This window comes from Hippoglossus stenolepis, chromosome 15, assembly GCF_022539355.2.
Source record: "Hippoglossus stenolepis isolate QCI-W04-F060 chromosome 15, HSTE1.2, whole genome shotgun sequence".
Lineage (NCBI taxonomy): Eukaryota > Metazoa > Chordata > Actinopteri > Pleuronectiformes > Pleuronectidae > Hippoglossus > Hippoglossus stenolepis.
In genome coordinates, this window is record NC_061497.1 from 9,353,990 (window position 1) to 9,366,053 (window position 12,064).

Sequence of the window (12,064 nt, forward strand, 5' to 3'; positions counted from 1 at the left end):
CAAGATACTAAAAGCTGAGTTAACTTTCCTCATGACATAAACCAACATAAGGTGATCTCGCCTCCCACCCAAGTTTCCAAGCAGAAAGAGAACAGCTGTTCAGACGCTGCATCGTCCCTCTGAGAGGAAGTTTATTTGTTCATGAATGAAAGCTGCTGCGGTGGTGAAACCCTTCAAGGCTTCTCTTCACTTCAGCTGACAACAGTGCAAAGGGAAGCAGTGTGTACACAACTGTACAGGTCTGGAGAGAAAAAAAAAAAAAAGTCTTTACACAAAGAATAATTTTCTTATAAATAAGACTTTTAAGTGGTATAAAAGCATTCGACTGGGGAATGAGTAACAGTCAGTGTAAACACATACAGCAGGTTTTTATACCATCACAAAAACACATTGATGGGTATTACAAATGATCCAAGATAAAAAATTGCTTTTGTTTTAGTTTGGGATGTAAAATCAAAAAGGAAAATAGGTCAATTTACTTTCAAACAATAGAAAATACACTATTTTAATGCACCATGCAGATCAACAAGTTAAATGTCATAATGGTTTAATAATAATAATACAGTGATAATGTTGAGTTCAAGGTCAAAATTAAACCAAACTGATGACAATACAGTTTGAATGACATTTAGCCATCGTGGAATGTAGTGAAATCCAGTATATAGTCGCGTATGTCATTGACTTGGTTCCTGTGTTTCACGGTGCAGCAGCAGCTGGAGTGTGTCCCAGCATGCACTGCGTGGAAGAAACAAGTGTTACAGGTTCGACAACATGTTAATGTTGGACATTTCTCTTTAAGGGTAGAGATTACGTACACGCATGCACAAACAAGGACACAAAGGCTACAACTGAAAACAACTTGATGAAACTGTCTGCAATTTTTTTCAGTAATGACCATGAATGTGCAGATGTGCAGTGACTGACAAACAGCTTTATCAGCTGCATGTTGGAGATAGGGAAGATGAGAAAACATCAAGTATAAATATTTTCGGACTTAGAGGCAGACAGATTTTACCCCCACTATTACACTTGTGTAGTTCGTTTTGTGAGGTTGTAGAAAGAATAAAACTACACTGTCATATTTTAAGTTAATACATAAAAACTTGGCATATTAAAAAAAAAAAAATTCAGTCCACAAAAAGTAGTCCTTCACAGTGATGGCTGTATTTTCCTTAAGTGGAGGAAGTCTGACCCTCCAGGGGGAGATTTGGTGTCTCACATGAAAACAGGTGAAGCCATCGCTCGTGTTGGAAGCTTGATGCGTTTCACAGCCTGAGCTTGAAGCTGTGTTATTGTCCTGTGTCCAGGTCCCTCATGTAGTCCTGCAGCGCCTGCAGCCTGGCATCGATCTCCGACAGCTCAGCACCCGTATGTATGGAGCTCTCTGGAGGTGGAGACAGAGAAATGATGATTAGATGCTGTGGGGTGGCTAGATACTAGATATACATATGTACAAAAAACTATTTGGTGCATCACCTTTTTCTTTCATTCTCTGTGTTGGAGTACTGCAACGTGGTTTCCTGGTTAAAAGGCCTCCTCTTGACTAGAAACAGATTGCACATTAAAAGAATAAGGCAAGTGACATCCTGTATTTACCTACTGTCAACAAATCCCATGAGAATACCAAAACAAAAAAGATTTGCTAACAACTACTGCCTATGTAGCTGAAACTTGATATACAGCAGTGTAACCCTCTGCTAACAACTAAAAACACATCAGTGATCCACAATGTTACACTGGAAAATAGTGTCTCACTGCTACGGACTTTATACTTGGGACCAGGGGGAGAAAGATAGAGACAGATAATCCAGAGCCGCTCACTTGGATATTTGTGTTTACACATGCACCTCCTCCAGACAAAATGAAGCATCGGCAGAGTTCAGTGGATGTCTGAAAGCAGCTAATGTTATATACGGAAATGGACGGAGTGCTCTGCCCGGACTCCGCGTTAATTTCATCTCTTTGTGCACGTCTTCTGAGAGCTTACAGATGCAGATAAAATGGAGCTGTTCCAACAGAAATTGAGATGAGGCAGTGTAGCCAATAGTCGAAGTGAGATTAACATAAGACCCCCAAAAAAAATTTCAACGATGGTAAACCTTTGTGAGGAGAAAATGTTAGAGTTGGTAATAAATTACAGGCGTCTTTATGATGTTAGTTCACCTGGACAGAACCAAACAGCCTCATTGCCTCTTTCTTGAGGTAAATGAATACAACATCATGTTTGTTTTTTCTCTCTTTTCGTACATAAAAGGCAGCATAAATGAGCCTTACATTGTTAAAAACTACAGTGCCAAGATTTTAAGGGAGACTTAAAAAGAGTCATGCTTTGATGTTTTGGGGTCTTTTCATGGGATTTGTTGACAGTAAGAAATGTAAAATGCATAAACAAATAAGAGAGCAGCGATTCATTTTGTACCAGAGTTACATTAATAACCATGTCACTCACCGCACTGGGTCCATTGTAATTGTAAGTCTGTTTTCTTCCTCTGTTAAGAAAAACACATCAGTTAAAATCAGCAGCTAAAACATAAGTGACTTTGCAAAACCTATATAAGGTGATCCCATCACCTAAACATGGCTTTGGACATTTCGTCCATGTCCACTAAGGAGCTTTCAGAGGAGTTCCTGCTCCCTCTCCGCTCCACAGATAAACTCCTGCCTCGGCTGCCAGACCGGACCATCTGAGGATACGCATCTCTGGAACGTGAACGCCCCCTCTCCGGTATATTGGGCGAGGTCAGTATATCTCGCCGTACTTTCCTTTGTCTGACACAGAAAAACATGGTTACAGGTATTAACCCAAACAGCTACAGCTTTATAAATATCAGTGCACTGTCAAACATAAAATAACAGAAACCCACTTTTTTTCTGCCTCTTTCTGTCTGCGATGTCTGTCCTGGATGTATGCAGTCGGGTCAAAGCGTGGTACCCGTGACCCTGGAAGATATAGGAGGGAATCTCATCAATTTCTCTCATCAATGAGATTTTGCTCTACAAAAGGACCTTTTATGTAATGATTTGAAAAGGGTGAAAGTATGTACAAGTTACAAAACTTATAGTTCACTCAGAAATAAAAATAATATCTATCTGTTCACCACTATGCCGAAACAAGGTAATTACACCTTGTTGTAAGTCTAAAAATCAACCAGAAATGGCTAAGCTAGCGGACATTAGCATTTCAGACGGTCCCTGAATGCACCTCGTCAGAAGATATCAGCTGACTTTTAGGCTTAAAACACAGTGTAAATGACCTCTTTTCAAATATGAATGTCGGGGCTTGCAGTCACTTGGATGACTTCGCATGAGCAGTATGGAGGCATGTTGTGTTTTGTCTGTTTTATTACGTCTGAAGCTTTGGTTAATAATTTCTTAACCAAAGCTTCAACGATGGTAAAACTGCTGCAACACTGTTTGCCCCTAAAACTCCTAGTGTTTTGTGGATTGAAACACTTCACCCACCTCTCCATCGGCTTAGTAGTGAGTAGATAAAGAGCGAATTTTCATTTCTGGGTGAACTATCCCTTTAAGTTCACAAGTGACAGAATAAAACTGTGTCACACACACACACACACACACACAAAGACAAAAAAAACAGGATCAGTACCAGTAGGAGAGGGGGACGGCCTGGATATGCAAGCACGTGGTCCTGAGGAATCCGCTCTTCTTCCTCTTTCATCTGACCTTTGCACTCTGTCGTAAACCCGTTCTCTGGATCCTGAGCGAGCCCTGACCGTCCCGTACCTTGATCCTCTCTCACGGGAGAGAGAGCGATAGATTTCCTCATCAACCCGAGAGCTGATGTGACCGGACACGGGAGTCACACGCCTGCAGACACGCAAAGAGGGCAAGTACTGAAAAGATGGACGGGTTCAGATTTTAAATGTAAAGTCAGCGTTGTAAGTGAATGATTGGATGAAAGAGAGAGAAAGTAAAGATATAGTACACGCTTAGATTGTCTAACCCTCTCCGTAGTAACGCCAGTTCACTGGTGAGATTCTTGACACGCACACGGAGAGCACATTCTGATGCTCTCAGCTCCTCCAACTAGTCAGGACACAGAAGAAAATCAGTTAAATCCAGCTCTAACAAAGAAAACATGATAAATCATTTTCAGCTGACTACCAGGTCCACCTGCTCCATTAAGAGTCTCTGCTCCTGGCATCTCTTGCTTGCAGAGCGTTGACTTTTGGCCCTCTCCTTGACAAGCTGTTCCTCCAGCGTCCTCGCCACATCTCTAACCCTCCAGTCCTCTCGTCCACATGTGGAACCACTTGCAGTCATCTGCAGTTGCTCAAGAGCTTTGGTCATAGCCTCCTTCTCTTCTTTCACCAGAGCCAGCCTTGAAAACAGCAGGAGTCATCAGAAAAAGTCCCATATCCCTCATATCGTCTGTGACGAAAATTAAATGCAACCTACTCTGCTCGTAGCCGTTGTATTTCTAGGTCTGCAGATTTGTTAACTCCATGAGAAGTGAGAGCGCTGAGCTCCGCCCTGAGGGCTCTGACCTCCTTCTGCAGGGCAGCTGGGTCAGGCTTACCAACATAGGGCAAGGGTAAAGGGTAGTGTATCCTACAAATGCAAAACAGTCAGCACATCAAGACAGTTATCCCCACTGACCGAACTGAAATACTCTGTTCAAAAGAGGGCTTAATACAACAAACATGACATGACGTGTAATATATATATATTAAAGTTACCAAAGAGGGACAAACCTGTCAAACTCCACAGTGTATATGAGGATTAGATATCTTTTGGCTGTGAGAGCAGACGACTGCTGATGCCCGCGAGGACGACTAACCACTCCTGCTTTTCTGTTACGTAGCAGCTCCAGGTCAGCGTAGGTCAGGAGGTCAAGTGTAACAGAATCACTCATCTGGAAAAAAAGTTTAACTATACAAAATCAGAAAATAAAGATTTCATTACATCAAGACATCAAAATAGTAAAAAAAATTTAAAAAAGTAAAAAAGATACTTCATGTCTACACTATTAAAAAAAAAATATATATATATATAAAAACAATAATATTTTTTATTTTTCACTTTTGGGAATTGCAATGTTATTGAACAAATTTGACTGCTTGACCGTTTTTGTGCTCCATGTAATTCTTTTGTTTTAGCCACAAACAGCCAGGGGGCTAATGTTTGGTGAAACAGTGCAAACAAAGGTTATGTGCTCGTGTTGGTATTGTGCTTTTGTGTATGCTATAGCTCAGCTGAGACGGATTTCTCTATGTACCCAAAATTCAAATTGTTACACTTATTTTCCTCCAGGCTCTTTTCCGTTTAGCCCGTGTTTCAGTACAATAATGAAGAGGGAGAATAAGACAGCTCAACTGGAAACACTGGACACGAATGAGTCTCGCCTCAGCTCACACAGCCTCGAGGGAGTGTGTGAGTGTTTGTGTTCACATCGTTCTACTGACCTCATGTTTACTCATTCCGCCACTACTTTTTTATTGCATCTGTGTAAAAGCTGTGTCACACATACCTTTCTAACAGCAGATTCCAGCATGCTACAGAAAATGGGAAACTGCTTGAAGTTGCCAGTTTTCCGAGTGAGATCCTCAATGTCTAAAACAAATATAAGATAAATGAATAGCTTTAGTAGGACTATTTGTGCCAGTGATGAGATTTAGTCAATGACAAATGTATGCTACTTACATGCTGGATCAAACTCCCCCCTCCACTGATCCGCTGTCAGTGAGTCTGAGATTTCCACCATCAGCAGACCTTTGTCCACCTCTATCTTGACAGAAAACTCCACCCCTCGAAAATCAATGTCCTCCATCACCTCAGAGCCTCCCTCCATTGCTCTGCTCTGTGCAGAAGAAATGAATGATATCTATGAATTATAGTCTGCTGAAATCAACTGACTCCTCTACTATTACAAAATAAACCTGGGTAATGTTAGTGGACATTTTACAAGTTATTGTCTGGCTGCCAGGTCATGATACAACTGAAGCCAGGAACAAACAAGAGCTATAGCCTGGTTATAACCCTACATTTCAATCGCTTGGCATGGCTGCTTGGTCCACAGAAAGAAACACAATTAATTTGGGGAATAACAGCCATTATAGGATGAATGTCAGTTATTATTAATATAGCTATAGATATTATTTCTCACCAGAAACTGGAGCCACAAGGGGGGAGCTAACTTCCCATATGCATGAGTCATTTTTTTAAAGGGTCAGTGTGTAGAATTTAGTGAGTGAAGTTGCATGTTGCAGCTGAACACCCCTCACCTCACCCTCCTCTTCCAAACATGAAAGAGAACCTGTGGCAGCCTTCAGTTGTCATAAAAACTCAAATGGAGTTGAGTTTGGCCAGTTTGGACTACTGTAAAAAACATGGCAGCCTCCGTAGAGAGGACCTGCTCCCAATGTAAACATAAAGTAATTAAATATAAAGGGTAAAGAAAACAACAATTTGTAGAATTTAGATGAAACACAAGTAAAAACAACACTAGGATTATTTTATATATAATAGACCCCCCCTTCACCTAAACATTACACACTGAACCTTTAAATGTCCACATCATTATCATGCAATCGTCTCATTTCACCTCGCACCGTCTGTCCTCATCACAACATACCACGGGGGGCGGTAGCGAGCACACAGAGTACATTTTGAAAGGTTGCCGTCACTTTCATTGAAAAAAGTTTGGTTGATGGGTCATAACATATGTGGAGGACTAAGCAGATACATCAGGTCGCGTCTTACGGGGTAAGTTATTACGTTGTGCTCCATTTAGCTGCGGTGCAATGTCATTCATATTTCGCGCTTGACTTCACTTTCTCCCGTGCAGCGTGAAAGAGACAGTGACAGGGAGTGTGTGTCTGTCTGTGTCTGCTTCGACTGCACACACACACACGCACACACACACACATCGTGGACAGTGGGGCTGTTCGTTGTTCCGCTACAACAACGTTACACGCGAGGCTCCGCTCCTCGGAGGAATACAAAACCACGTTAGCTGCCACTTCTCCGTCAATAGCTCGGCTAGCAAGAGTGACATCTTGGCTCTCGTAACGTTGACGTTAGCTGAGGTTAGCTAGCACGGACAGTGTCGTTAGTTAACCCTGGGTAACTCGAGTTAGTGAATGTGATCTTTGCAGAGCTAACCAAACTATTCCTGTGAAACACATGACGACATTGGGTGCGGGGATTTTCACCAAACAGGAGCAAGTGAACGTTACCTTCTGCTGGAGTAATGCTCCTTGTTGACGTGGGTCGTTAGCACTTAGCTACTCGTCGGAAACACATCGCGGTGAGCTAGCATGGAGCAGTCAGTGCGGCAGTTACCGGTTTGACCGGTGCTACAGTCGAGTCCAAAGCAGTTTGTAAAGCACCGGCAGGATGGAGGCTGCAGCGGTTCAAGAACCGGGAACCGTTAAATTCTTCTTCGTCTGTCAGCGCGCCCTCCGCAGCCTCTTCTTCTGTCTGGGTTTGATGAAGCTTCGCCGCGTCTCAGGCGCTTTGCTGCACTTACTGGTCAGGAAGAAACACTGCATCTAATCGCGCTACAAGAGCAAAGAGGATGCTGAGAGTAGATACAAGGAGTCAGGGAAGGGTTAAATCACAGGTTCATTTCAAAATGTAGAGCATATACTTCCCCCAAGACCCAACAGTCTCATTATGAACCACATTTAAATTCACTAGATTCAGATTTCTATTTGGATCTGCACCAAATTGCACACACACATAAATATCAGTCCCCCAAACACGTCTTATTGTTTCCATCAAGATCCATGAATTATTCTTGGAGGAATCAACGAAGATGTTGAAAAACGCCTTATCTCACAATGTTAAAGAAAGTGAAAAAGAAAAAATCCCGGATCCGTCCACTGATCTGGATCCACGCCAAGATATAGTGTTTGGTTTTCCTTGGGTCATGCCTCACCCCTCCACAAAATGTCATGGAAATCGGTTGAGTAGTTTTTGTTAATTCTGCAAAAAAATTAATAAATAAACAGAGACAATATCATAACCTATGTGGTGGAAGTAATAACACTGTAAATGCTACATTATAGGTAAAAGTCCTGCACCTTAAAATCACTGATAATTCTGCTAAATATAGTATGAGTAGTAGAAATATTTATATATCTATTTTTTATTATAAGTTAAGTCACATTTGATCTTTCCTGTTATTTTATTAATCATTTTCTCCATCAGAAAAGCGTCACCTTGCAGTTTCTCAGTCTAACCAAAATGTAATTTACAATGATATGAGGAACAATGAGAACCAAGTAACTCTTCATATTTATAAAGCCTTTATCTGACACAGTTGTGTAAATGCAGTATTACATTGAATCAACTCTCATGTTGAGGTGGACCCCTTTATGTTCAGCTTCATACTGTTTGTTTAAATGGTTAATAGTCGTTTCCAGTAGGAAAAACAAGCACTTCCTGTAAATGTTTGATAAACCTGTTGCATAACCCTTGAGCCGACCTCTGCATGTCTTCACTCAGTCTTAGTGAGGGTCCGTCTCCATGGAGACGTTGTTTACCCATAAGGCAAAAAGTAGCCTCAGTGACTCTGAAACCTGAGGTCGTAGCTGCTCAACTGTAAAAAAAACAAAACACAGACAACACAAGAGTGTGACCTGGAGTGTGTGTTTGCTGAAGAATGACTGACTGAGAGTTAGTTTTTTTTGTCATCCCATGCAGAACTCTGCATGGAAAAAACACAAAAGCCGTGGGACCTAGTCTCTCGTTCCCATGACTCCTAAGAAACCTCAGCAGTGGCTTCAAGTGGTTGGACATGCAGGTTTGTTGTCCTTTATGTTGCTCTTCTGCAGGTCTTACTGTGATAAAACAAAAAAAAATCCACTGGGTAAGTACTGGAACAAATACCATGTCTTGTGTGCTTTCTTTTTGTTGCTTGTCTCACAGGGAACTTTCATGTAGGGGATTACGGCACACTGCTGAAGAGGTATTGTAAGGGGGAGCAGCAATGTTACCTCCGTCTGATGGCAGACACTCTGAGGTCCTTTGTTCCTGCCTACCACGGTGTTGTGCAGCGTGACAAGCAGGATTACAACATGATGGATAACCTGCTGACCCACTTCAACACACCTGCCATCATGGACTGCAAGATGGGCAGCCGGTAAGTTTAAATGAAACAATGCAAGGTCAAAGGTGGAGACACAGTCAAATAGTAATTTAATTTACTTACATATGTCCGACTTTGATTTTCCTTATTTCAAGTTAGCATATTTAATTTAATTTTGTCATATTATTGTTCCTATTAGAAAGGAATGTGTTCCCCTGCTTTGCTAATACCAATACAAGCAATATGGCCAAATAACAATAAAGACGATGAGGCACTGTCCTTCACAGCACATATCTCGAGGAGGAGCTGCAAATGGCCAGAGAACGTCCCCAGCCCCGCAACGACATGTATGAGAAGATGGTGGCTGTGGACCCAGAGGCCCCGACGGCCCAGGAGCGAACCCAGCAGGCAGTGCTGAAAACCAGGTACATGCAGTGGAGGGAGACACTGAGCTCCACAACAACTCTGGGGTTCCGCATCGAAGGATTCAGGGTAAGCTCATCAAAGATGGCAGAGTCAGGTCACTGATTCATCTTAATATGTGGGGAGTGTACTGCTGCAATGCCTAGTCTTTGAAAAATGTACCAATGAATATGTATTTTTAAGAAAAGATGGGCCCAGGGTTAAATTTGTCTTGGACATTACAGTATCTGCAGCAAATACATTCATCCATCACACATTTATCTGCATAGATAAAAATGTACATATAGGGCAATATAAAACAGTGATCAAAGACAGTTTCCACATATTTCAGCCTTGGTGGAGTTAATGTCACTCTCTGATATATCATATATACTGTACTATAATCGTTACATGTCCTGTGCAGAAGGCAAATGACGAATGTCACACAAACTTCAAACAGACCAAAAGCAGAGAGCAAGTGACGGAAGCACTCAGCAGTTTTGTTGAGTCCAGTACGCACATCATGGTGAGTTCGATCTTCACATATACTTTCAATTTCTTCACCTACTTCCTTCTCTTTGGTCATTATTGTATCTTAACCTTCAGTGGGGATATCTGAGACAGTTGAAACAGCTGCGGCAGGTCTTGGAGGCATCCGACTTCTTCAGAACACACGAGGTTAGCTGTTGCACAGTGCACTAGAAGTTTTTCATAGTATAAGAAGTAGAAAATATATGATAAGGTTTTGAGGCTGTGTTGGGCAGGTGTAGGCTGATGATACTGTGCATATTGCTTTTTCCCTGCAGGTTGTGGGCAGCTCCTTGCTGTTTGTGCATGACTGGACAGGCAGAACAGGAGTCTGGATGATCGACTTTGGAAAGACAGTGGTCTTGCCCTCACCACTTACCTTGGACCACCGCACTGCCTGGGTAGAGGGCAATCGAGAGGATGGCTACCTGTGGGGTCTGGACAACCTCATTGACATATTAGGAAACATGCTGCCGCTGAGCTAAAGGCCACTCTCAAATTGTGTGGACATTTACTCTCAAACTTCCCTACAACACTTACAAATGAATTACTGTAGATGGGTTGGCTTCTGAAACGTTGTCAGAATAATGAAAAAAAACGATTGAAGGTGAAATGCAAGATTTGTTTGATTGATTACAATAACTCGCCACCAAAAACAGTCTCAGTTTCTAGCCTCAGCAGGAGATGTCACGAGGAATAAGCAATTAAAAGCTAAAAAACATCTGTTGCTGGAGATGATCAGAAATGCCACAATATCTCATTAAAATGGTGCCAAAACTATAAAGCTACGATGTGGATAGTTATTTTCTGCAATTTCTTAAATTTGCGGCTCAATCATCATTATTCAATAAATTGAAAAACATCATGAAACAGCTGTTTATATCCTATTATTCATCATGATGGTTGGTGGTATTTGGTATGTATACTGTATATGTGTTGTTACTTGTATTAATAGCTTTGTGAGGGCCATTTGAGGGGTAGACCTTACAGAGTTAGGACATTTTGGGAAAGTTAGGACATTTTGGCCTTAGTGGGCTGTTTGACGGCTAAGTCTTGCTGTTAGGGTTAGACTTCGGTTTAGATCCAGTTGGGGTTAAAACACAGAACCCTCGATGAGTGCTATGAGGCGCCATGGGTATTAAAAAACATTAAAAAATTCCTCATTAAAACCATAATTCATTGGATAAAATTCCACCATGAAAATAAATGAATAAATAAGTACATAAAGTAATTTAATAAGAGAAGGTTTAAAAGACCACAGACACAGGCCTCTTTATTGGTTGTAAAATGAAAAAAGAGGAGACATGTTAATATTACAAATTATAATAAATAATAATAAATAAAAGCATTAATAAATAATGACATGAAAATAATAATAAGAGAGGTGTTTGTGTAAATGATTTATTCACAAATGTCTTACGGACAAACACTCCTATGCATAAACTGTACTTTACAAATATTGTATTGTAAAAAGAAAAGTTGTACTAACCAAATATCAGTATATTAATATGCTTTCATATATTTTCATATATTAAAACATCATGTACAAAAGATTAATAAGCAGAACTCTATATCTGAAACGGAGGGGAAATTGAATGAAACTCTAAAGTTCACCTGATGCAGGGTTGACTGGCGAGATGAAGGCACATGTGCTCTCTGTCTTTCACACCTGCCCACTCAGACGGCAGGCGGAGGGAACCCCTGCCCTCGCCTGCAGCATCAGACAAGATTAAAGCCACGGACAGACAGAGAAACTGAAAGTCACGTTCAACAAATCCTCCCACACAGTCTGCAGCCACAACAAAAAGATCTGTCGGAGGAGCCGGAGGCTGCACAGGACAAACACAGTCTGATGTGTTTGCTACTGACCAAATCTAACTCCACCAGCTTTTCAATTTAGTGTCTAGGCTGAAAGGCAGGATCTGGTCTTCCACTTCTCCCCACTCACATTTATCCAGCTAATTATCTTCTGGTCACAAGATGCTTCTCCAGTGTTTGTGCCACAGTTAATCATTATTTTCAGTTGATGGTCTGCTGTAATCAGGCACATGAAATTCCTCGGTCCGCGCTTGGAAGATG

The 12,064-nt window shown here is 41.4% G+C and overlaps 2 protein-coding genes across 8 annotated transcripts; one reads left to right on the forward strand and one right to left on the reverse strand.

Moving 5' to 3' along the window:
- Positions 1-102: 102 nt before the first annotated feature.
- Positions 103-7,467, reverse strand: ccdc61 (coiled-coil domain containing 61). Of its 4 annotated transcripts, XR_004698412.2 has the most exons (14): positions 7,200-7,466; positions 5,665-5,821; positions 5,492-5,574; positions 4,716-4,876; positions 4,420-4,572; positions 4,135-4,342; positions 3,947-4,047; positions 3,608-3,828; positions 2,865-2,940; positions 2,572-2,769; positions 2,450-2,489; positions 1,477-1,543; positions 1,220-1,384; positions 103-735 (listed from the first exon to the last, which is right to left on the reverse strand). XR_004698412.2 is itself a non-coding variant. In XM_035178113.2 (13 exons), exons 2-13 carry the CDS (start codon positions 5,810-5,812, stop codon positions 1,290-1,292), a joined length of 1,551 nt encoding a protein of 516 aa, XP_035034004.1. In that variant the 5' UTR covers positions 5,813-5,816; positions 7,200-7,467; the 3' UTR covers positions 103-1,289. The 4 variants fall into 4 exon arrangements, 3 of the variants coding, with proteins under 3 accessions (XP_035034004.1, XP_035034003.1, XP_035034005.1); XM_035178113.2 differs by having other exon boundaries at positions 103-1,384; positions 5,665-5,816; positions 7,200-7,467; XM_035178112.2 differs by having other exon boundaries at positions 103-1,384.
- Positions 3,704-10,855, forward strand: itpkca (inositol-trisphosphate 3-kinase Ca). Of its 4 annotated transcripts, none has more exons than XM_035178116.2 (7): positions 3,704-3,847; positions 8,671-8,770; positions 8,896-9,109; positions 9,343-9,547; positions 9,882-9,983; positions 10,064-10,135; positions 10,264-10,855. In XM_035178116.2, the coding sequence occupies exons 2-7, from the start codon at positions 8,722-8,724 to the stop codon at positions 10,468-10,470; spliced, it is 849 nt and encodes a 282-aa protein (XP_035034007.1). In that variant the 5' UTR covers positions 3,704-3,847; positions 8,671-8,721; the 3' UTR covers positions 10,471-10,855. The 4 variants fall into 4 exon arrangements, with proteins under 4 accessions (XP_035034007.1, XP_035034006.1, XP_035034010.1 ...); XM_035178115.2 differs by lacking the exon at positions 3,704-3,847 and adding an exon at positions 6,582-6,726; XM_035178119.2 differs by lacking the exon at positions 3,704-3,847 and adding an exon at positions 6,582-6,726 and having other exon boundaries at positions 9,918-9,983.
- The last annotated feature ends 1,209 nt before the right edge of the window (positions 10,856-12,064 follow it).